The sequence below is a fragment of the Haliaeetus albicilla genome, chromosome 2 (assembly GCF_947461875.1).
Source record: "Haliaeetus albicilla chromosome 2, bHalAlb1.1, whole genome shotgun sequence".
NCBI classification, from domain to species: domain Eukaryota; kingdom Metazoa; phylum Chordata; class Aves; order Accipitriformes; family Accipitridae; genus Haliaeetus; species Haliaeetus albicilla.
In genome coordinates, this window is record NC_091484.1 from 64,646,602 (window position 1) to 64,672,745 (window position 26,144).

At 36.7% G+C, this 26,144-nt stretch overlaps 1 protein-coding gene across 7 annotated transcripts in view; it reads right to left on the reverse strand.

Annotated features, from left to right (window-relative positions):
• EPC1 (enhancer of polycomb homolog 1) overlaps window positions 1-26,144 on the reverse strand; it is a 71,350-nt gene that overhangs the window by 1,578 nt on the left and 43,628 nt on the right. For 2 of the 7 annotated variants that reach the window (XM_069778100.1, XM_069778096.1), the window contains 14 exons: window positions 22,162-22,321; window positions 20,247-20,392; window positions 19,955-20,161; window positions 19,429-19,577; window positions 17,892-18,048; window positions 16,328-16,504; window positions 16,134-16,223; window positions 15,900-16,048; window positions 14,253-14,605; window positions 8,782-8,865; window positions 2,171-2,289; window positions 2,003-2,089; window positions 1,228-1,369; window positions 745-1,111 (listed from right to left, as the gene is read on the reverse strand). In XM_069778100.1, coding sequence (XP_069634201.1) covers window positions 745-1,111; window positions 1,228-1,369; window positions 2,003-2,089; window positions 2,171-2,289; window positions 8,782-8,865; window positions 14,253-14,605; window positions 15,900-16,048; window positions 16,134-16,223; window positions 16,328-16,504; window positions 17,892-18,048; window positions 19,429-19,577; window positions 19,955-20,161; window positions 20,247-20,392; window positions 22,162-22,261 — 2,327 coding nt within the window. In that variant the 5' untranslated portion in view covers window positions 22,262-22,321. Of the gene's footprint in view, window positions 1-744; window positions 1,112-1,226; window positions 1,370-2,002; window positions 2,122-2,170; window positions 2,290-8,781; window positions 8,866-14,252; window positions 14,606-15,899; window positions 16,049-16,133; window positions 16,224-16,327; window positions 16,505-17,891; window positions 18,049-19,428; window positions 19,578-19,954; window positions 20,162-20,246; window positions 20,393-22,161; window positions 22,322-26,144 lie in introns of those variants that run through there. The other 5 variants (XM_069778097.1, XM_069778098.1, XM_069778099.1 and 2 more) reach the window with 5 other exon arrangements.

Consider the following 26,144-nt stretch of genomic DNA (forward strand, 5'->3'; position numbering starts at 1 on the left):
ACCATGTCATGTAGGAAACAAAAACGGGTGTTCTAAGCATCAAAATTTGTGATCAAGTAATAAAAAATGTGCAATAAAAGAAGTTGCTGATGAAGTCACTAGTTACAAAATCTGGAATTATCTCAGGAAACACTGAACTGACTTCCTGTTTAACCTATTTTAATTCATCTTCTAGCCAAGTATCTTAATTTCTGTTGTCTTCATTAGTTTAAGAATAGTAATTTAGAAATGAAAATGGTTATTATGCCTAAAGAACGTGACAAATACTTTTCTCAAATTAATATAATACAACCTCTGAAGTCTTCTGCAGTGTTCAAATTATAGAAACATCTTTGAACGCAGCTGGACCAACTCTACCCTACATTCGTTCCTGGCAGACTTGCTTTTAAGGACAGACACACACTTAATTTTGGAATAGTTCAGCCTTCATGTAGAACCCATGAGCCAAAAACTGTACACTACAGTGGAGAATTTTTATATGGCATAGTACTAATAGATCGTAAACTTCACTTTTGAGCTAACACTTATTTTTTATTTAGTGGCTAGCAGAACATCCTGGAAAACTATCAGTGTAAAAGTCTGTCTATTCTTGTACTCCTCCCCAGGTATCCCTTTTTGACCACCATTATACACAATGTTAATTTAAACCACTCTGATCTAATACAACTGTTCTTATTTGCCATAAATATATTTATCAAGCAAAATAAAGACTGGAAAACATAAGCAGATATTAAAAAAACCTACCTTGGTACTGCATCCACAGAGGATGAAGCTGGAACCTTGGGCACCTGACAGTTTGTCGCTGCAGCCAGCTTTAAGGCAGATGATGGAACAGCACTTAAAGTCCTAGGTATATGTCGTGCATTGAGTGTGGTAATAGAGTTTACAGTGGCAACTGATGAGGGTACAGTTAATCGAATGTTGTTCCCAATCAGAACCTGAGTTGTTGCAGAATTGGCAGCAGTTACTTGGTGACTCAGTGCACTGTGGGAACTTGAAGTCTGCGTTATATTTGAAGGCTGTAACAAGGCTGAACCTGCTGTTGATGATGAACTTGTATGGACAAGTGCTGTAGGTGTAGTACTACTGAGGTGTAAGCCCTTGTACACTCCTGCAAAAGAAAAACAAAGCAGTAAGCTCATTTTTCAGAAAATACTCAACTCCAGACAGACATATTTCCACTGTACAAATCAAGACGCAATCAAATTCTGTTGAACAGCTGCATACCTGAGGCTTGAAGAATGCCATTCACCCCAATTCCAAGCACCACATCATCCTTCATTTTGAATCCCATCAGTTGTTCTGATGTAACCAAAGCTGAAGCAGCAAATTGAGCACTAACAGAATCCAGTGTCTTGGAAACAAAACCCTAAAAAGAACAATGGTGGCAAATATATGTGATTGAGGCTTCCAAAAGTCAGTACTCTCCCCATTTTAAAGCTACACACAAACTAGTAAAACAAAAATCAATACATGTAAATCAGAACTGCAGCCCAGTCATTCTCTCAGACCAAACTGTCAGCATTTGGTACAACTAGTTAAAATCTGAACTGTGATTTTTTTACATGCACTTTTAGCTCCATTATAACAATGGAGAAGAAAATCCCCACTATTTAAAATACAAAGAAACTTATTTCCAAAGTTCTATGGAACAACATTGTTTCACAGGTCAACTTGTTTTCATGAAATTCCAAACCCAATTCAGAAACTTGGAGGTTCAGATTGCAAACAACCTCTGAACCTTTTTGTGTCTGTCACCACTGTAATCGCTACACATTTATGAATATTAGACACTTCCACAGCTGTATGGAGGACATATACAGGAGTTAGCTTCAGTTATTAACTAAAAATCCTGCTCTAAAAATTCCCCACTATCAAGAGGATAATGACATGGCTGGAGATCTCTGCAATTCATATTTCTAAGGCTTTGAAAATTTCATTAATTGACTGACCCATCTTTTTTTTGTTAAGAGGGAGCAGAGGCAATGCCTGCCACACTCACCTGCGGTGTCCCTTCTAAACACTTTACAGAATGGCTATGATGTAGATTCAGGCGAAAGCCACTTTCCTGTTGGTTAGTTTCAAGGTTCTATGGCAACAGTTGACAATTAGAGATGAACCCTGGTGGGAAACAATGAGGGATAAATCATAGCACAGACAAATCCCTCACCTGTGATGTGTTGGCAGAGGAATTACTATTTGCTTGCTGTTGATGAATTTGTGCAAGCTGCTGTTTCTGCATTAGTGCCAGTTGCTGTTGATGTTGCTGGTATTGTTCGGCTGTAAATGCTGAACAAAATATAAAACGAGAAAATACTATATCAAAATATGTAGGTGTTGTGTATATAAACACATCTATTTTATAATGCTAAAAAAATAATAATACACCACAGCAAGTTCCTAAGAGCCTTAATGTACCTTTATGGCAAAAAGGCTATCATCCTCCTCGAAATTTTTGTTCAAATTAAGCCTTCCCTTTTTAAGCTGTTTTTTAGTATATAGGCTTTAATTGCTCTGCTTCATTTAGCTCAAGATACCAAAAAGGGACGGGGAGGAGGGAACCAGAACACAATCAAGCCCACCAAAAACCCCCTAATAACTGATTAAAAAGAAATTACAGGTAGCAATGGCATCACTGTTTTCATTTTTTAAAACTACAGTATCTGCATTATTAGTAAATTAGGTTTATATGCAAAACTTGGGAACTGCATGCTTTCAGCCCTCACAGATAGCATTCTGAAGGCAGCGAGTACCTAAAATTAAGATTTATGTTTAAGTTTAGTTGAAAACATTAATTGGGCATGCTTACAACTCTGCAGGCTATCATAATACAGTATTTTTGTTGTTTTTAATCACACATGTACAAGCAACTCCATCAATACAGAATTTGATAGAACTACATCCTTCTCTCTAAAATCTCTGAAAGGTGATCCAGTAGTGAATATAACACAAGTCAACTAGAATTTTATCCAGCTAGCCCGTAAGTATAAAATTGACAAAAACCAGTGTTATTCCTACAGACTCACAAGGAGATGCCCAATGGTGCAGGGGTGGGGAGTGAACATTGGTTAACTCTGTAAAAAGTTATGATTTTTTTTTTTAATTTACATTTCCAAAATGAAAGTAAGTCTCAGTTTTCAATTTAAAACTGAATCAAGGCTGGAATGTGAATCCCCTTGCAAATTCAGTCTAGGATACACCTTTCAGATTTTTCCTTCAATGTTATCTTCAGATTGTACAGATGCTCCCAAGTAAGTGCTGTAAATAGTATTCATACTTCTAGAATGCAGTGGAAGTTCACTTCTGGGGAAGTTCACTACTGTTTGGCAACAAATCACCATGACACTTGAACCCTGTTCACAAATCACAATTTTTAAAGGTGTTTTTGTTTTTTTTTTTTTTTTTCATCTACCCCCCCTTCAGGCTTGCTTGCCTGAAGAAAATCCACTTCTATCAAAACTATAATAATCTCCTGCTTCTGGATACAACAGGATTCTGAAGAACAATTGTGCCTTATGTATAAAATTGAATAACAAGTCAATACAAATGGCTAACCAAAATAAGAATTAATATTTGGAAACAGAGTAAACACTGCTGAGCATGCATTTTTCCAGTGTATTTGTCTTTTTTTTTCCCCCGTAAAACATTGTTCCAAATCCTTCTATTATGTACTGGAAATAGCACTAATTTATTACCAGCACTTTGCTATCTAAGCACTTGAAGTTGTAAATTTTTACTCAGCTGCTACATTCAGGTTACTAATTTTTTTTAAAGTAACATTCTTCAGGAAGCAGGGATGTAGCACTTGTTTATATTGCCACAAGTGACATTACTTCCCAATACTCTTAGAGTTATATCTCACTTTGACTTGCTTCATTTCTTCAATGTTTTAAAGTTATTCCTAGGGGAATAGCTTAGTTGTAACAACGCCCTTACTAAAAAAAAATCCAGACTAGAATTCATAGACCAAATATTCAGAAGTTGGCTGTTTAAATTTTATATACAATTTAATTTTTTTTTCTACTTTATATAAACTAAAAGCCCTTTAGATTTTTTTTTTTTTTAAACTTGTCACCTAACACAGAAGTTGGAGCAAGAAAGTTTTAGCACGCAGATTAGCATGTAGAAAGCTGATCAGCAGCAGCAGAGGGGAAAAAATGGATGTACTGTCCTGGTACTGATAGATATTTCATTTATATTGATCAGTTAGTAGTGACTTATTAATTGTATGTTTTTTTTAAAAACCCTAAAATTTAGGATCGTTATGGTTTAGCCAACATAGTGCCAGTGATACTGAAGGTTCCATGTATTAGTAAGGTATTTTATTCTACAGTATGACACTGTAAATATATTGCTTAGTAACAGGCTGTATAAGTGATGTAAATAAAGACAACTCACAGACTGACAGAGGAAAATGGGCAAAAAAGGGTATCTTATGCCACCATCTTTGACTGAATTAACATTTCCACCATCATAACCATCTCACTTTTGTCCATTTGAGTAAGTAAAAGTTAAGTTTCAGTTTTCAACCCTTAAGTACATTTTAGATTTAAGCTATAGAGTTGTTGTAAGCGCAGTCACCTATGTTGCTTTAACCAACTCCAAAATACTGTGGTTTTTTTTTTAAAAACAGTAAATAAAGTTTATTGAGACAACCTGTGTTTGTTTAGGATAGCCATTATTTAGGACAAGTCTTTAAGTGCTCCCCCTTCTTTCTGGAAGCAACATTTAGAAGAACTGTATTTTTCCAACTGTGCATCAGTACATTTCTTTTTAAGCAGTCTGTGACTCTTACAGCTCTAAGTTTCCCACCACAATGAAAACAGTTATACAGCTGTAAAAGTAAACAAGTGACAGAACCACCCACTATGACCACCACCCTCATGTATATCCAAACTGCTTCTCTTACTTCTGCTCAAATATCCAAATGCACTTACAAATGCCGCCTTGAAAATGCAATGGAAATGGCTATTTACCTGCCATATCTGAAAATGCACTCAAGAACATTTCACTTCAGGTTTTTCAATTTAGGTTAAAACATTCAGCAACATTTTTGCTGCTTCCCTTATTAAAGGTAAAAGCCTACTAGACATTTCAATATACTATTTGCAATACTGTCAGAGATTTACTGTGAGATTCTGAATTAATCAGTTGCATCCAGTTTAGAAACGCAACACTGCCCATAAACGACTGCTGCAAGCTACAGCCTCCTAAAATAATCTGATTGATACTCCCTTTTCCATTCCACAGTGTATGCAGATATGCTCATGTACCAGAAGACATTATAGATTATAATTACATAAGCTAGCTCTTCCCTCTCCATGCTAAAGAAGCACAACATTGAAGGTTTTATTGAAAACATTACTGCTACTGAGAACTATCCAAACCAAAATTAATCATTATTTCTTTTGAAGACCTGCAAACTAGGACAGCATACTTATTGCTCTTCTGTTAAAAGCCACCATGTATTTTGGTAACACTGTCACTAGGTTTCTTCCCCTCCTGCTATCAGAGTACAGTCTATATTACATTTCAATTGAAAAAATAAGCCTATTGATTGTGATATGAGTTGCTTCTGAAAAATGTCATTCCCACGAACAAAAAATGTTTGTACTTACTTTACATGAAAGTACTTCCACCTATTTAATCTTGCGTATTAATTTTCTGTGGCACACAACTGTGACTGGAATTGGGGAAGGCTTTCTGGGGAAATCACACATATGCTCAGCACAGTGAAATCACAGGTGTACTGACTGTGCCTCTACATCTGCAGGCACAGTCCTAAACGTCTTAAAGAGCTAGTCTAAGTTCAGCTGTCTTTTTTAAAAAAAGCAATTCAAGTAGAATGCACTACAGACCATAAAAATGTAGCCACTATTAATGGGTTAAATATATGGCTTGCAGAGAGTATTTTTTTCTTGCCTGCAAAGCTAGCATAGGTGCAATCGCACAGGTGACAAACTTAATATCTTGTTAACAGTGTCCCTAAGAACTTTCTTCCAGAAATTTTATTACCTCTTCTATTTTTATTCTAAAGAAGAGAAAGGGCACAGCTGAAAATTTTTCATCTGTATCAGAGAAAAATGCCAAATGTAGAAGTAGCAAAAATGAATGTCATTTTCTTTTGTGTCATACGCTGCTCTTTATCTGCCTGGAGAAAAACAGCATCTAAGAAGCAAGCCTAGACCTTTTATTTACACTTAAATCAGCAACCACGTTTCTGGTAACTCAGAAGAGTACTGCTACACAAAGCTACACAAAGTTACATATTCCTTATATTACTGAAGACCTTCAAGGCTTTAAAAAAAAATTAGTAAAGCAACAGACCACTGAACAACAGCTTCAAATTAAAAAAAGGGACAAAACATAACATTCAATGGTTAAAGACAGCACATGAGATCTTAAAACAGATTCTTGCTTCAGCAGCTCTAGACAAGAGTGTAGTGTTTATAGACTCTTCTCAAACAGCATGCTAGGGCCACAGTGGTATGGTTCCATCATACAGTAATGACGATTTTAATACTATAGAATTTACTGAATTGGACAGTGACAAAACATCCAGTTTCATTCACTACACAGAATCCAGTGAGGGGTGGAAGTGGGAGTACCTCAACCACCACTACTGATACACTATAAGCAAGAACATTAAACTGTCTTTCATAGCTAAAAAGAGTACCTTCCCTCAACTTCTACACACTATCCAAGAAGCTTTCAGTAATTTATGCAAGTCATCTGACTCCTTAAGATAACCTAACCCAACTCCTTTCCTAACTTTAAATATTAGGAACCTTCAAGGCACAACCCTACCTGGAGTTATCCACATCTCAAGATAGTTGTCAGAAGACGGGTAGTTCAAGTTTTACTGAGAGACTAGGCTTTTACTCATTTCTTTGCAGCATACTGTTTTGAACTGAAACAATTAAAACTCAGTATGCTTCTGAATTGTTTCTGGTAGAATTCCGAATCAAGTTATAACATTTCAGTTGACACAACCTTCAGGATTTTAAGTCAGTACATCATGTTATGCTGTTATCCTCTTCATAACAGCTCGGGACAATGCCTGCACCTCTTCTGCAACTGTATTAGTGCTATACTTTGGCAGCAAGAGAAATGTTTTCTGCCTTACAGACTGCATAAAGGAATAGAAGGTAGAAGAAGCAGCTTCAGGAGTTTGCAGCTACCAATACAAGTAAAGAAACATTGTACATTACTGAGACTGACTGAGGGGATAAATGACTGCTTAGTATCTCCTTAGCGACAGCCACAAATGTTGTGCAATAACCCAAATTTTCAAAACCACTGCACTATGAATATGTTTACTACAATCATTTACATGACTATAAGCACGATATTTGTAAGCTTTGGGGTAATTATATATCATTTTTTTGCTCAAATTAAGCCACTGAATAATATGTTTCAATTGGATGATTCTGCTTACATATGTACCAAATTCTGTGGCATGCTGATACTCAACAGGTGTTGTTTTCTGCAGCACAGAGTAACAGTGATGCTGTCAATGGACTTCTCAAGGATCCATAGTTCTCACCAGTTTTATACTGCAATATAAAACTTTTTTTTACAGTGCTAATTAGTTTTACCACAGCATTGAAGATGTAGGAGCCTTACAATGCTGTAGCTTATGTTTAGCTTCTCTGAAAAGGCAAGTCCTTCCCAGAAGTGGCTGAAACCAGTGAGGAGGGGGCCTAGCTGTGGAATCTGTATGAACAGATTGGTCTTTGTATGGTAAACAGGCACAGCCTCCCTCCTGACTACTGCTGCAAATTTTACTATGAGGTGACTCACTAGCTGTTACTCGGCTTCCCTGAAGTAGGAAAATACAGACTTACAAAAAAATGACCACAAGAACCAGTTTCCTAAACACTAGGAAGCATATCCTGGAAAGCAGAAAATGCACGTGTAAACTCCTGGTCCCTCTCCTAGCATTCCTTTTGATTTTCTGAATGGAAGATGCTCGCTAGATTTGCCAGGGAAGCTTTGTGGAGTAAACACAATGACCTACCCAGGTAAGTTTTGGTTGTTTGTTTGTTTTTGTTTGTTTGATTTTTGTTTGTTTGGTTGCTTTTGTTTGTCTTTTTTGGTTTTGTTTGTCTTTTTTGGTTTTGTTTGTCTTTTTTGGGTTTTTGTTGTTTTTTTTTAAAATAAAGTTTTTAAAAAATTTAATATTGAGAGACTGAAACACTTAATTAAACCTTTCAGCAAATGCTTCAGTCCTGTTAAACATTAAAATAGTAAGAATTAGGTATTTAAATTACAGTAACTTAAAAAACCAGTTGCTTCATAACATCAAGTTAAGTATCTGTTCTTATGAGAAGAAATGTTCCTTCAGTAGGAAAACTGAAGCATTAAGATTAAAAGTTCCAAGAACCTCTCTAAAAATCCATTCAGAGTACTGGATTCCCTCATCCTTCCAGCTGAGGTGATGGCCATTTAAAAAGGCAGTTTGGATCAGGTAACAGAAGAAAGATCACTTCACTAAAGCTTCCAGTTGATAAATCCCATGAACTACAGAACTGCTAAAGTATGTGGAAAGATGATATATCATGTTACAATGTTTTCTTAAGGGAAATACACAACAGCATCACATCCCTGCTGTACAAGAGAACAATTAGTGGTTACTAATGCCGAAGTGCATGCAAAGCAAACATCATTCACAATACTAAGTAATCCAGAACATCACATTTTTTATCTCTATCTTGTGAGAGATGTTATCTGGCTTACATTGCCTGGTTAAAGATTTTCTACTGTATAGCAAGTTCTCACCAGTGAATTCGGAAGATTGGAGAGACTTAGAGCCATCAGTGTGATTTAGTATTTGATGCACCAGGCCCAAAGATGTTTCACTTTCTGAAAAGAAGTTCAAGATTGATTTTACTTAAACATGGCATTAGACACTATGAGAACATGAATCATTATGCCCTTGATTATTACTACAACAGCCTTATATTTCAGCCCAACAGAACTTAAGTGTGGAATTCCTAACATCAGAACTCCAGACTTAGAAATTATAAACTAGATATAAGATCTATATATGCGTTCCCTACTTGGTAGTGGAAGAAGAGACAGAAAACAATTAATGAGGATTTTTACTAGCTAGAAATGCTTGCTATGCATTTAGATTTGTCTGCCCATCATTCTTAATATGACTTTCCACCAAAATGTCACAGGCCAGTTGGGGTACACAGTTTACTCCACAGTTATAAATGTGACCATCCTTGCATGGGATGCAGACAAAGCGTAACAGTTTACACAAGCCCAAAGATCCAGCACTTTGGAACAAAGTATTACTCCAACCGGGTTAAAGCTGAATGAGAAAATCTAGTATCATTACAAAGTCTCAAAGTCTGCAGAAGTGCTCAGATGTTTTAGTAAGCATTGATTCTTCCCCCATCCCCAGTCACATTTCCCAGACTAAAGAGGCTTTTCCTTCTAAGAGTTCCTCCTTCAACTAAGCCTACAGCAAACTATAAAAATCTGTTACTCCCAAGGTCATTACTTCTTCAACTAGGATCTCAACATCTCAGCCACAGATGGGCCAAGACTGTTAAGTTCCAATGATAACTGAAAACAGCCATTACAAATGTTGGTATTTTTCATGACCAAGTTTATCCCACAATGTGAAAATAAGCATTTGGAAAAGGGAAAACACTAAACCAGACAGCAGTGTTGAGACTATTACAGATACAAGGGTTAAATAAAAAGATGTAAACAAAGCCAGTGATGGCATAACAGCAATGAAAAGGTAGGACAAGTCCTACTCTGGTGCGAGGAACTGTGACAAGGATTGAGGAGCTTCCTTCCTGCTTCTTTCCAGGAAAGAGATGCCTCAAGACAGGTGTCGGGCATCCTTAACAAGAACATGAAAAAATAGTACAGATCCATCAACCAACATCACAAATTTGGAGATGGAAATGCTAAACACATATTTGGGAAATGAAAGCATAGTTTACCGTCCTGCTACACGCCCAAGTGTGCAAACTTGCTTTTAAAAAGCAGATTAAGAGATGCGAAAAGAAGCATCCAAGTTTACTGGGAAAAATGTTATTTCTATGGAATTACCACAGAAAAAGTTACCAAACAGCAAAGCACAACTTGCAGTACATCATCTAAATCTCTAGTTTACAAGAGGATGCAAGGTAAGCTACTCTGGATTCTTTAACTATATTCTGGATGCCTGCAGTTTTTCACATACAGTAAGGTCTACAATCCCAAACATCATAACTCTTCAAGAATTTTCACTAAGGCTCCTGCTAGAATACTCAAGCTTCTTCTTAAAGAATTACAAATTTAGTGAGTAAACTCTAGTTAACTGTTAGCCTCTTTAGTCCTGACATCCTGCAGACTTTCATTTCAAAGTGACCAGCTTCTGGATGAAGAAGGCAGAAAAGAACAGAGTGCAAGATGATTGCCTGGTCTTGCTGTGGAGCCTGGGAACCAGTGCTCAAATTTTTCACTAGTGACTGGTATCTCTGGTCTGCCTCCTAAACACAAGGCTGCAATGGAATTATACATGCTATGCAGTTTTAAATGTCTCAAAGTTTGTTTACTAAATGCGAGCATCCAAAAATATGAACATAACATATTAAACAGCAAGTCTCCAGCAGGAAGCAGAGCCTCTCTATAATGCAATGCAGTTTGAAGACTAACATTTGCCTGGCAGAACTAGATCAATCAATTAATCTAACGAGAAAGACTAAATTCCTGGGACACAAATACTTCAGATGAATATTCATGCCTACTGCACACTCCAGACTTAAGATTACAATTCAGAAATTTGATGAGATTGTCAGCAATACAGGCTCCTTTTCTGAAGTAATTTTGTTGCAGCTTGTTCAGAGTGAATAGCTTCCCCACTGAACGAGTTATTCCTCCACAGGAATCATGCTTTTACACTCTTGCTTGCTTTTTAGTGGTGTTCTGTATAACATGTGCCTGAAGATCCTTGAATTAGGTCCTTTTGCAAGAGGGCAAAAGGATGCTTTTTCATAATTCTTCAGTAAGATGAAAAGGAATCACCCTCTCCAAAAGCAGTGCTACTTTTTCTTGGCCATTTGATCCTGCTGCCAAAGCCTATCCTTCAGCACACAAGTCCAATACAAGCCCCATTTTCAAGTAACTTGTAAGGGATTTTTCTTTTTTAACAACATCCCTTCTCAGCTTACACGCAAAATCTCAATGCAATAACTTCATATTCCACTGATCTTTTATGCTGAGCACTCTGAAAGCCAGGACCAGAATAACTTGCATTTCTTCAGGGTTAAAGGCACTTGAAAATGTTTATAAAATACCTGGCTCTTTGGGGAAACCTCTCTCTGATCTTCAGGATGAAAAACAATGCTTCCTGTAGCCAGGGAATGGTATGTCACAGCACAGCTTTTATAACGTGTCCTCTGATTAACAGAAAGACCTGAGAGACCTCAACTTCACACTTGTGCCAGCCATATATAACAGACTTGAAAAGCAAGGTTTTCCACAGCAATTTTTCCATGTCAGCAGCATGTTGTCTGGATCATTCAAGCTGGAAAAAGCTCAAGAATTCTCTAAACTTCTTTAATATGGAAACAGACAAAGCTTATCACTTGATGGTGCACAATAAACACAGCAACCTCTGCTGGCCACTACAGAATCTCAGTATGAACTTTATCTTAAAGGGTAAGCAATATAGTTTGCCCACAACTCATGGTAGCAGCAAAGGGACAAAAGGATTTTTAAAAATAGAGATGCATTAATAAGTGCTTTCTGGTAAAAAGACCTACTGCCACTTCAAAAACCTAAAACGCAACGAGAAACAAACCTAAAAAATCCACACACACAACAAACTCCCACCTTTAAAAACAGCTAAGAAAAAGGAACAGGAACATTCTACAAGGTTGTAATCTGCAGTAGTGAGATTAGAAAAACTTTAGTACAGATGTTAGATACTTGATGTTCTTTACAGTATTTGCTACAGAAAGTAAGATGACATAACTTAGCAGCTGCAGCCCCAACTGACATGCACCTGTGAAGAAGTCAAACTCATACGTATGAGACGTACAAACACACCTGTAATCTGTGTAGACAATGTGTCTTCAAGAATCCTTTAAGAAACTGAAAAAAGAACACTAGAAAACAGAATGGTACCAAGATGAACTAGACTGTATGCTCCTTTCAAATACCTACCCCTAAACAGATGACCATCATTACACCACATATACACAAACTCATACACACCTCCAATGCTACAAGAATCCCAAATAAGATTTTAAATAATTACACGGGTACAATCTACCTGGTTATATTAATAAGTGACTATCCAAAGACTGTGGTAACTAAAGTATATCTATGAATTTAGACATAGTTATATTTTTATGGAGTATTTCATTCCTGCACCAAACCCTAACAAAAATATGAATCTAAACTCCACAACATTTAAATTTAGAAAAGCTTGGAATACTAACTTAAGTATTTTACACAGATGAAATAAACTATCTGCATAGAATTCCAAGAACAAATGAATGTAACATGCTAGGCACTTACGCATATATATTACTTTCCCACACAATTCAAAATACAAAATTAAAACCTTGTAGAGAACTCATCACCATAAATAACAATTGGATTTAATTCCTCAATGGATGTAAGACCAATATCTTAATAATCTATTTAACAAAAAAGTGATTTGGGGGGTGGGGGAGGTGGAGGGTTATGTGTTTGTGCACTTATATACACACACCAAGACACATGCTTTACACTCAATTTAAACAGCCAATTTTTCAAGTCTATGTTATTCTCAGATGGAATGTATTGCCCATTTACTACTTTATAGTGTATTTATAATCTATTCCTCACACATTAGTTTTTTTTTCACACTAGTAACCTGACTACCATTTTATCACAGTTCAGACTCTGGCCACTAGACAGATCATGCTCTCCTCTGGACTTGGTTTACTGATTTGAAACATTGGAGCAGCAGAACTTAAACACCAAAAGCCGTACTTAGACCACAAGCCAGAAGAATTGTCAATTTTAGCCCTAATACATTTCCAGCAAGAAGAGTCATAAAAGAGAAAAGAATAGGGGATGGGGGCAAGGACCTACTCTACAACAGCATGGAGAGGAAGCATGAAATAAAGCAGCAGAACAAAGCTGCCCACTAAGTCTAAAAATGTAAGGAGGACAAATTTTCAGAAAACACAAAAAAACCCCAGGTGGTACAGGGAGGAAAGGTACAAAATGTATTGGAAAACAAGAGGATTAAAGTAATCTGATACCAGGGTAACACCCTTCAAGCAAATCTCCAAAACATCCCACAATTTGGGGAGTTTATTAGGTATATGCATCTCTCCCCACACAACTCCTACATTATCCATGTTTTCTAATTTGTTTCCAAAGCCATAATTCAAAATGGCAGGGGAAACATGATTTTAGAGACTCCTTACAAAATGGGGGTCAACTTTTAAAGTTATTTCTTTGCAAAAAACATCACTTTACTTGCTATAAAAGGATAACATTTAATGTACCAGCTGATCAAAATTCAAGATTTAAGTTACATTCTAACTATGCAAATACCAGTCTCCCAGTGTGAAGAACCCAATATAAAGAGATATGCTATCCAATATTATTCCAGTTAAAAAACACCACCTCATCAAGTTTTCTTAGGAGTCCGGTCCTCAATTCTGTAATTTAGGTTCTATAAGATATAATCTGCCACTTGCTGACAAGATGTAGAGGTGATTAGTCCAAGAGTTTTGCCAAACATGAGCAGATGCGTCAGTGGGGGTGGGCTGGGTATTTTTTGGATGAGAAATGGCATTTAATTTCATGTAAGTTCAAGTAAAAATTCACAATATGCTGAGATTTTAAATGCAAACATTTAAACTAACCATTTCCCACCACCACACCTTGTACTAGAAAAAAATTTGGAATGTAATATTTGTATCAACATTCTTAATTTTAAAAATCCAGATCTGCAGAGTCAACTTACACCCTACACAATACTGGTTTCTAAGCCTTCATATTTCTAAAATCGTAATTACATATCAAGCTAACATTTACATAAATTTGAGATGCAGTACACTACTGCTAGCAATAAATACAAATAAACATTGTATGTAGCAAATAAAGAGACAGAAATGAAGATGGGCTGTTACTATCAAAATAGACAATGATGTAAAGTATGGATGACCTAACGATATTCTGGATTTTCTGAGCCAAGTTTAAAATTTCTAGAAGCAAGTTTGTCAAAATAAACATACCAAAATGTGCTGAACCACTGCTACTTTTACTTTGTATAGAGGTACTGCATGTCTGGGTCCCAGGTTGTGCTGTGCCTGTTCGATTTACACCCCTGTACAATTTCCTACAGGAGAGTTCGTCATTGTCACTGTCATGTAGGGATGGTGTCCGAGGCCTAAAATGCCGCCATCTACATGATTTGATATTGACTAGTATCTGACTGAGGTCTTTCGAGAAAGATTTGTCCGAGGTATTCGTTTCTGAGGTATTGGCAAATTGACTGATTGAAGAGTGTTGTGATGAGGAAAACATTTCCAAATCCAGCTGATGAAATGTGTTATCGTAGTCCGAATGCGCTCTGTCTAGTAGCACCCTAAAAACAGGAAAACAATGCAGAATTACACAGTGGCAAGAAAACACCAAGAAAGTCACCAGTCTGCCATGTGTGCTTGCGGACAACAAAGGGATAGAAGTAAAATAAACTACACAGAACACTCCAGAAGAACCAACACCCCGCCCCCCCAAACCAGACACAGAATGCATGACTATGTATTATTTTACAGTAAGTAGTACATTTAGGTTTCTCTTCATATTCTAACTTCTATTGTTTGAACAGCTATGTACATCATCATGTACGTATTAAAACACTGCAACAACATATATAATTTTAATTTTTTTTTTTTTTCCACATCAGGCTGGAAGATGGAGTTCCACAATGCAAAGAAAAAACACTAGAGAATAAAATAACTTAAGTAACTAAAAAGCAATTCAAATGCCCTCCTAAAGTAACTTCAGCTCAAAAGCCTTACTCTTATATCTACTGAATATACCTACAATCATGCCAATTCAGTGGGGATGTCACACACTAACTTCCAAATCCCCTTGCAAAATCCTAGTAAGAGCCTTCAGCTCCCATTCTGATTTTGTCAATATGCTGATCTGACTTGCTAGTAATACATGAAGAATCTGAAAGCCAAATCATGTTCTTACTTTTTTAAAATTAAAATTTAATACCAATGTACCATTTTCTTAAAGACATTACATAATGTTTAAGAAACAGCACTTCTACACTGAACAATTTATAAATTGTTTTTGATAAAGATACTTCAGGCATTTTTCTTCTAAGCAAGTCCTTAATTCTTTGGTATTTTTGACAATGTTTAACAGTTATTGTCACTTCTAAGTATTCCTCCCAAAATTCTCTACAACTGGCGAATCACCAAATATGGTCCAAACTCAGAAAAGCACTTTCTGAGAAATGTGATGTTTGCTATTTTTAAATACTACTATTTGAAGACAACTATGCAAATCATTTAAATACAAACCATCAATCACAACTGAAAACATACATGTATTTTTCACCTCAGAACTTGGGAGTGCCAACAATAAAAAAAAGCCCTCTAGAAACATTTAAGAAAACAGTATTAAAGTGGCTTCCACTACTGCAAAATAAAAATGGAGACAATCAGCTAAGGAAACCTGTATCAAATGGAAATATTTAAAAAGTCAACCCCTCTGATGTCTCCACTTTTAAGGGGTTTGGGTTTTTAAAACTTTGCTCTTTTAAAAACATGTCTTATTGGTTTTTTGTTTGGTTGGTTTTGGGGTCTGGTGGGGATTTTTTTACATTTTATTTTTAAAATCAGCAACAATTATGTAGCACTTACCTTCCACCACGGCCGACCCGTCTTCGTGCAAACCCAATACACCTCTGGGGTACAGTGAGGGTGGTTAAGCAGTATCTGTAACGCACATCTCCTAATCTTCCCTCTTTAGGGCTACTCCATGGCCAGTTGCCAGGTTGGTCTAAATGAGGCTTAAAATAATTTTTAACAATTAAACACAAGATGTTTTCCCACAATGATGCTCTGTTTTATGACACATAAGGAAATTCTACTTACAGCATAGTACTGACAGCCTGCTTTCCTACGGAAGGCGAAAGGACCATCGGGATCATTTTCTTCCTCAGCCTCCGAAGAACCAGACAAAACCTTTAAAGAGTGGACGGGGGGTGTATGAGGAGAGATACTAGTAAATTCATGAGTTTTACGTCTATTCTTTCCTCAAGAGCAGCATAAAACTCCAGAGGTCCTACCTGGGAGAGAGGTTCTTCATCCGAACTAGGAAAATCATACTGATTCAAATCTTTAGCATTAAAGACTGGCAGTGCAGCAGGACTTGTCTGTTGAGGAGTAGCAGCAGCAGACGAAGGTAAGACTTTTGGCTTCTTCTCATACTTTCTTTTGGGTCTAATAACATCAGGTTTATCTTGCTGCAAGGAAAAAAAAAAAGCAGTGTAAAATTACACAAGCAAATTAGATTAAAACAAGAGTTTTAAAAAACTCCTGTGTAAGCAAGCTAAAAAGTGAACTCATCTTTCAACCATCTTGATAGCAATACAAGCAGTCATTTAATGAGTATCTGTATTTAATTTCCAGACAAGGAAATTAATTTAATTTAATTAACAGACAAGGTGGAATCAAGCACTGTTTACTCAATCTGCGCTAGATAAAACACTACTGATTAAGATAACAGTACTACTTTGGAAAACTAGACTAAAAATATATACAACGATCTCCAGGAAGCACCCGGGGCGGGGGGGGAAACGATAAAGTGGCTTTGGTGGGCGCCTGGCATCCAGCCAGGGTCAACCCACCACACTAACATTTTAAATTAATAGGCATTTATGCAATGTTAGGGAATTACTAAGTACCAAACAACGCTTTAAAGGCAAAAATAGAAGTTAGACTTCTCAAAGATACCTAGAATCTCAGAAAATCCTCTAAAAATTAAACACATTTCCCTATACTATGCAAATCCAAGTGCTTTTCCCCAAGTTTCCAAGAAACAGATTTCTTTCACCCTGTGAGACACTGCATCGACCCAGCATCATTAACAGGTAAGTACACTCCAGCAATCTCAGTTACAATACTCTACTATCAATGGAACCAATTCAAGCCACTTTGTCAGATTCAGAACAGCCTTTGGACATTCTTCAGTTATAAGAAGTCTTTGTTTAAAATTCAAATTATACCTCAGCATTGCTCCTGTGTTATCTGACCTATTTAATATGCTCAGTTGTTGGCACTGTAGCTATGCTTTGTAATACAGAAAAACTAAAGCCTGCAGGAAAAAAAGTGCTGATCAGCATTCTAAATCAAACAAGATTAGTTGATACTTTACTTAAATACAAACCCAGACAAAGATATACAGCATGCTGGGAATATCAGTGGATCTTATTTAAAAAACAAAACAAAACAACCCTCCAGATTAAAGTTACACGAATTTAGAACAAGATACGGGTTTTACCTCATTAGTCGTACCTTTGTCCAGTATCTAGGTAATAAATACAGTTTTCTTCAGGATATCCTAACTTTATGGACTGTATTAGAGAAAAATGCTTGTATCCCCCAGAATAAGAATACAATTGCATGTGTCCTTTTGTAGTTCGTCTATACTTCCTTTATTTCTGTCTTGAGGAAAGCCAGTAGTCTATATGCTATCATCATAACTCCAACAGAACAAAGCATTTTATTCCAATTGCAGCTTTGCTAGTCTATTTCCAGTTTCAAAAAGCTTACCCCTTCTCCCATCCTAAAATGCTGTATCTTGCATACGTGACAGCATGAACTAGTAACTCAGTTACTGACATTACTCACTTTAACTTTAAATTCTTTCAGTTCCATAGCTTCTTGGTGTTTAAAAGGACTGCTGTTAGTCACAGGAATGATGGGAATAGCATAGGTAGGTTTAATTGGCTGCCGCTGTGCCATGACCTCAGACATGATCTCTCCACTGTAGTCACCCAAATTATACCTGAAATCAGAATTATTTTTTTTATTGGTTGGAATGTTTACAATGTATGTCTGGTAAAAAGCTGCACAACAGCTGTAAGACTAGTACTTGCAACTTGGGGTAAAGGGACATCCAGGATGACAGCAAGAAGTACAGAAGTATTGTTCCAGAAAAGGGGACTACTAACATGGAAACTCCATTGTGATGACTAATGCCGACAAATAAATAAAAGGATAACTACCCTGTAAAGCCTGTAAAACATCTCTAAAAGACAATAATGTAAAGGAAAGAAGCAGAAACTGGAAGGAAAGGAGAGGGTTTCCCTCCCCCCTCACTTTGGGACAGGTACCTTTTAAAAATATACATTTATCACTCAAAAGGTTTTAAACAGGGAGGCAGAGTGCCTTATTCATCAGTACTCTCTCTTCTATGTTATGGAGTAGTTTCACAACAAGCAGCTCCGTGAAACATATTACATTTCAAGTCCTGTGGGAAGTGCTGAGTTGAAGTGCAGTTTTCCATTCTGAGGGGGGCATTGAGTCTTTCCTCTATTCAACAGCTTATTTTCTTGACAAAGGTACTAGAAAACCTTTGAGACTTCTTCCCTCTTATTTCTAGTGAAAATGGTCAGTGCTTGAAAAAAATGCCACTGGTACAGACATTCGACTTGTCTTCCTAAGAAGCCAGACTAAAAAGTTAGTTTTAGAGCTTTAAAATACTGACTCAAAACATTTGTTTTCAAACCTGGATGCTTACGCTAGAAAAGTCTATTCAGATTCTAAGTATCAACCTAAACAACAACTCCACACTGCAAATGTGATTCTCAGTTGATTGGGAAAGTGACAGTTGACAAAGCAGAGCATTTGGACTTCAGCACAGCTGACAAACAGTATGTCAAAAGCAGCACTACTTGGAGATGACTCAGAGAACAACATTTTATACTGTACAAAATATTTATTTGTTTTCCTTGAGGGTATTGGATCAGGCTTTGCTAAAAAAGAACAGCAATAACGAAAAACAATGGTAATGATTGGAAATGGCCTTAAAATTAGCTAGGACTTTCTTAAACTATGTATTCAAGTGTAACATAAATTTCCAAATGAATTTACCTGAAACTATGATCTCTCTTCCTGTATAGTATATAGAATATATACATACATTTAAATACATGAACACACGTAAAAAAACAATGTAGATTAGTGTGATGGGTCACTTTCCCATAAGCAACTTCCTAACGTATTATTTTGCTCTCCATAGCCATTTACGAAAATATGCTATCCTGCAAATGTGAAAGGGTCTAAATACTTATTTTAAAAACCCATCGTTGTTTTAAGTATTTGTGGGAATCAGAATACAAAGTAGTTTCCAAAGCTTTCTGCAGCAAATTTCAATAAACATTACCTCTTTTCCATAATTTCCAGTGTTAAATGCAGCAACTCTCTCTTGCTTTTTTCCCTCCTCTTTATCATCTCCAGGATGGTTACTGCACGACTCAGATCTCGACGCAGCTTAAGCATCTTCTCATAAGATGCTTCATCGTTTTTCCGATTCTGTAGATACATAGTGTATATGTTTCGCCACATCATTTAAATTAAATAATCTGAATTAAGTTCTAAATATTTATGTGTATATATATAAAAAAATCACACACTAAACCAGAGAAGCATGTGCATGCTATCAATGAGCTACAGCTTACCAAAACCGTAAGTTTAGCAGTAGATTTAGTGAAAAAATAGTGAATACAAACTTTCATTCAGTAGCTGTCCTAAAGTAGTTTTTTATGTTTTTATCCTTGCAAATTAAAACAAAACACACCCAACTTCTATTGTTTTATACTACATAGCTGAATTGTTTCTTTATATAAACTACTTTTTGAAAGGGGGAGAAGGAAGAGAAAAAAAGCAGAGGGGGGTATTGATCTACTTACTTTTCGTGTCTGCATCTTTTCAGTTCGTCTTCTAAAAGCAACATAAGGGTCATTTGTGCTGGAACCATCTCGCTTCTCTTGTTTCACTGCTGGGATAAGAGAGGGACCTCGACAGTTTTTCCGCTTTTTAATCCAGTACTCATACACTTCTCTGATCAATTCATCATCTTCCTTCAGCAACAGCTTGGCCTCTTGCAGGCTGACTGGCTAAATGCAAAACCCAGCACGTCACTTTCATATAGCAATATATAGAGTGCGTATTTCAAATTCTTTATTCAAAGTACCGTTGTACCTGCTGCCCGCTGCCCTTTTCTAGTCTGTCTATCATCTCCTCAAATTGCAAAGGAGAGATGTCCATTCTTTTCTTCAACTTATTCACAAAGATCTCGTCTTCCGAATCCAAGTCATAATCTGGCTGCTCAGCATCCAAACTAAAAGCTAAATGATACAGTGAAAGTTAGTTTTACTACAGAGATGTTTTGTTCCAAAAGCAGCATCTGAAGTACACACCAGATTCTTCCGAAGACAAAACCAAAATTATATGTTTGAATGTTGCAGTAATGCTACTTCAAAGTTAGCTACTTTTTAATTGAAAAAAATTACACCATTAAAAATCAGGAATGAAAGTTGGTATCTATTTGACTATGCTTTTGTGAACCAGTGAAAGCTTACTAGTGGTCAAACCAGCTAGCAGCTTTCTACCTCATTGCTTTCAGTAAGAATTTTTTAGACTGGTCAAAATTTTCAATGCTGTTTAGTATTCTGCAGTTTTATGTATTGTATTATCAACAGTTAAGACTTCAGCCCAAACACACTTCAAAGGTACTTCTACAAAAGTATATGCAGACTGTATTACAGTGACCTTACACATATTCTCATCAATGATCTCTGTGATGTAGACGAGTCAAGCTAAACTGGCCCAGCATGGTCTACCCTATGTAGCAAGGCATCTTCAAACACAAGTAATCTTTTGCAGAACATAAAGAACTGTTCTGTTTTCCACAATATCCTATGAAAATGCAGCATTCTGCATTCAAAACAAGAATTGCCTAGTTCTCATGCCTCATGCAAGTTGTTTTAGTTCATAAGAGATACGAATTCCTCTCCAACTACACACTTGGAAACATGCTGTGAAAAGCATCACTTGCTTTTAATAAATAAATAGGTAGAATACAATGCAGCTGAAAATCACCATTTCAGCTGTTAAACACCTAGATAAGGAAAAGAAGAACGAAAAAGTGTGACCTTAATATCAGCATGGAAGACTGCTAGTATTAATCTCTTCATTTGCTTAGGAGCAGAGGAGCATGCTCTGATCTACCTGATCTTCCACCTGATCTAGTGGAAGTTGTCCCTGCTCATTGCAGGGGGGAATGAACCAAAAAGGTCCCTTCCAACCTAAACTATTCTATGATTCTAATACTTTAAGCCATCACTGAAGCTCAGACTGATATAGAAGTCTTAACATTTAACCAAAGTTAATTAGGCATGAGATCCATTTACATAGCACAGACATTACTTTTAGAACTCTACTAATTCCACCATGCAACAGACTTCTGAAACAGATTACATTTTTTATAATGTTTCCAAAAGTTATCTGAAGTAACATGGTGCTCATATGAAGGGTCACATCCATACAGGGTAGCTGCTATCTTCCAACAAAACCAAAATCCCAACACATTTGCAAGTCATCAGTGATATCAAAACCCACCTACTTTTAGATGTAGAATACTTCCATCCAGGCATAGGCAAATACTACTACTACTGCCATTTCTGCTTGGTTTCCCAACCCACTCTACTGTTGTTTTAACCTGATTAAGCTTCAGGGGACAGGCACTCTGTTTCTTAACTATGTATTATATATTCTCCTCTTCAAGTATATTTGTGTCTGCCTTTGCTAACGAACCTAAATTTCCCCGCAACCTGTAACTACAAAGTGTTATAGAGGGCAGAAACAGGCCTTTGAGACTGCTAAATTTAAAGTATTAACATATAGACAAAGACTCAAGAAAGACATCTATCTAATTCTTGATCAAGAACTAAATATACCTCTTCAGTAAGAAGTATGTATTCCTTTACATGTCTGAAAAAAATTCTCAGAAGTCAGTCTTAATGTGAGCTCAACAGACATTTAAGAGTACTCTCCTGAACTACCAGCAAACCAAAGTTCTCAGTGTAGACTTCAATGAATGAGTTACTTTACTTACGCTGTATGTGAATCAGCTGCTTTGGCATTTTAAATTCTCCAGGATATATTGATTCATAGTATGCAATATTACTTTCTGCTTCTGGAACCGGTATAACCATGTTATCCCTCTTCTCTCCATATACTTGTTGTGCTGAGATAGCCCGCTGGAGATGATGTTCCTATAAACAAAAAGAGTCAAGATGAAAATCTTTCAGAGCTCAGACTTTTTAAAGTTGAATGAAGTCCGTTTCTTTGCAAACGTTCTCATTCCAAATCCCTGAGACCAGACCTAAGAAATGGATAATGCACCCTTGACTCAAAATGCATTCCATAAACCTGAAGGTTTTTCCAGTAGGTGGAGCTCTCCCTCTTACACAAACACACATCTCTGTTACTAAACTTAGTGAGTCAAGTTGCATGTTCTTGGCACCCAAGCTACATAAATCTATGTTTATGTACTTCTGGAGAGACACTTAAGATTGATTAGACATACAGATTATAAGTAGCTGAAGACAGATATTCACTCTGGTATTATTCTGTATTTGCTATGACCATTTATTGCCAGTGATGTCAGAAAACCAGAAAGGAGGCCTGCCATCATCTCCTATTAAGAAGAGAAACAACTATTTTTACCCAGACAGATGATGATTCCTAAAGACATTCTCATTTATTGCAATGCCTTCCACTATCCTCTTTTTTCCACTCCTAATCTGTCAAATAAACTTTATTATTAAGCTCTAAACCACAAGGGTGAGAATAATTAACTTTTAAGAAATCTGCAACTGTTTTTCAAGCTTAAAAGTAAGTTACATTTCTATCTGTTACTACAACCCAAGTAACAGATTAGTAACATTACAAATTCTAGTAATTTTCTAGTGCTACTATTCAAATGCACTCCATTCTTCCTGTGGTGCTGCCAAGACAGTAAGTAGTATCAGCAGAGTTCACAGAGTTACCAACAAAACCCCACACTGCAGTACGTGTGCATATATATAAATGGTTTACTGACAATGCAACATGGTATTTTCTCCCTAGTACCAAAGCTGGTTTCTTAAGTTTCTATACTGTTCCTTCCTAGGTGCTCAGTAAACCAGTGATGCATCAGTTCTGCCGATACAGCTATTAGTGAGATGCTATAAACCAAGTTACTGAAATACTCAAAACAGGAACTGCAGCATAAGGGTGGCAGGGATAATTGGTTTTAATATTGAAGTAAAAACATATCAGTGTTCATCCATATGATCTTAATACATCTTTGTCTGTCTGACTTCAATTTACTCCCTCTTCAGTACAATAAAGGCAATTAATATATTCTGTCTAAAGTTAAATAAAAAAAATATTCAAGAAAATTCTAAAATAGGATTTATTGTAAACTGCAGTTAGTACAGTCTCAAACTAGGACCTGTTCCAAGGTATAATTCTGCTGCAAGGACTCACGAGGATTTTAGCCTACCTTTACCTTCAAACAAGCTGCAGAGATCTTTCACACCTGTCCCATTACAAAGTTTCTTCATGAAAAGAGATTAATCGTGAGAATACGACATACCATACAGTTGCGAGTAAAACTCACTAGACTGATTGTGATCTTCTAGGATTTTTAAGTGCAGACATGTATGTCACATAGGAGATGTGGCAGCTGAAATTTTCTTGGGTATGGTACAAAATAATCTCTTTCCTACCTTTTAGTGAAGCACTGCTGCCAGACACCTCAAATTTGTGTAAACAGTCATAATTCTTCAGGATTTTGTCCCAACAGCTACAACTGTTGCAGAACAGGGAATTAAGCTTTATTTCCATATAGTACAGTAGGATTCTTTGTCAAATACACAGTAATAGTCAATGGTTTTTGAGTAACAGCAAAGGCTTACTGTTTTTATAATCATATGAAGGATTCCTGGTCCATTTATTCCAATTTGTGTTTTTAAACACAAAAAATTCCTTCATTTCAGGGAAGAAAAGGGGGTTAGACTCTAAATTAAGATTTCACTTTCTCTAACCCATCTCTGATATGGAAATGGGCAATCCTAGTTAGTACCAGTAGTCTATACTAATTTCCTAACAGGCTTCAGTAACAAGTATTTAAAGAAATCTTGATTATACTCTTGAAACAGAAACACAAATCATAGTTTTGCCCAACTTTCATCCCCATTACAAAAATACTCAGTACTTGAGCAGAGAGCATTAGTAGACCCACATATTATGAAAGCAACTGGATAAAAGTTCCTCCACTGAAACAGGTGAACTAATCTGCTGTTCATACCTGTTTCAATTCACCACAAGAGACACTCCACTCAATAAATGAAAATAAACAGACAAGGCAACCTCCCCTTTACACTCCCATGCACCAAGTTCTCACTTATTTGGACAGAAATCAGGAACAGCAACTTTGACCCCAACTTCAACATCTCAGCCAGTGGCTCAGCACCTCTCTCTCTCCTGAACATAATCAGGTGCAATTGGTAACTCTGGAAGCACTCATTTTTAACATGAAAGCACGTTAAATTTCTACAGTTAACTAACCTACTACAGCTTACAGTTTCTATTTTGCAGTCATTCTCCACTGTGATTGCACAGCTGATTACTCCCACCCAAATGCAACACCTCATTCATCTGAAACCACAGCTTTCCATTTTAAAATGGTTTCCTGTTTGTCAGAATGATTTTGAATTCCAAAACCTAATCAAACATGCTGGCTGCACTTCATGTTATCTTGATTTAATATGTAGATGCTGTAGTCCAAATCACTCCTGAAAATACCAACAGGCATTTAAAGACAGACCTCTTCAGGAATTTAACAAACCTTTTCACTTTGACTGGTCATCCATTTCCAGATACAGTTTTCCAATCAGATATATTTCCACTTTACAACAGTTTCTACAATACTGTTTCCATTCATTGCATAACAGAACAGTATCAAAATAGCCTTTTTTAAAAGTCAAGATGCAACTATCCACTAGGTCCCTTGCCCTGCCACAGGAAGGAGTTAGACTGGATTAACCAGGGTTTGTTCTTGAAAAACTCCTATTAGCTGTTCACAAAGAGATTAGTATCTTCCAGGTGATTAGTGTGACCAAATAATTTACATTATCCATATTCCTCCAGGAATTGCTGTTAAGATAGCTTGTTTGTAACCCTCTAGCTCCCACCTTTTCAACAGGCTGTTTGTTATGGGGTTTTGGTTTGGGATTTTTTGTTTGAGGTTTTTTTTGTGAATTTTATGTTGCGGGGTCTTTTTTTAAAGTAGCATGGTTGCCGTGCCTCTTCCCCTTCTCCTCTGGAACATCATCTGCCCCTCAGAAGTTCTCAAACAGCTGTGAAATTATTTCAGACTGTTTCTTTAAATTCCTAGCATGAATTTTAGGTGGGTTAGTCAAGCTCAAAGGCTGTTATTTGTCATGTTAGAAGGAAACTCATCTAACAGCTACCACCACAAGGTGCAGTCTTGTGCCCCTTGCTGTCATTCTCCGTATTACCACTGCTTTATGCCAGACTGAACCTATGACAACAGCTTAGGGAACCAAATCCACAGAAAGCCATGTCTCTCCTGTTATTTCCCCTGAAAGCAATTAGTAACAATTAGTCTTCTGACAAATTAGCTCCCTGAACTGCCAGGGCAGGTGTGAATGAGGGGGAGGGGAGGCAGTGGGGAAAGGGAGGAAGGGAGAAAGATGAATCCCTTCAGTAGCTAGCAACTAGCCAGTAAACTGGCTTAGCTCCATTACTAAATTAAAAAACACCTTTTAAAAATGAATACCAAGGAAAAAAAAAAAGATTAAGACTTATGAAAAGCTATGGCAGATAAACATTTCAACTATCTCAGTATCAAATACAATCAAGGTTTCCTCTTACTATAAATATTTACAAAATATTCTCTTATTCTGCACATTCATTGCTAGATAGATCTCACCTTGTTCCTCCTTTCGAGGTAAACCTTTCATGTAAATATTAATTGTTCACATGTTCTTTGTTCCTATTCATCAGTTTCCACTTTCAGTGCATTCA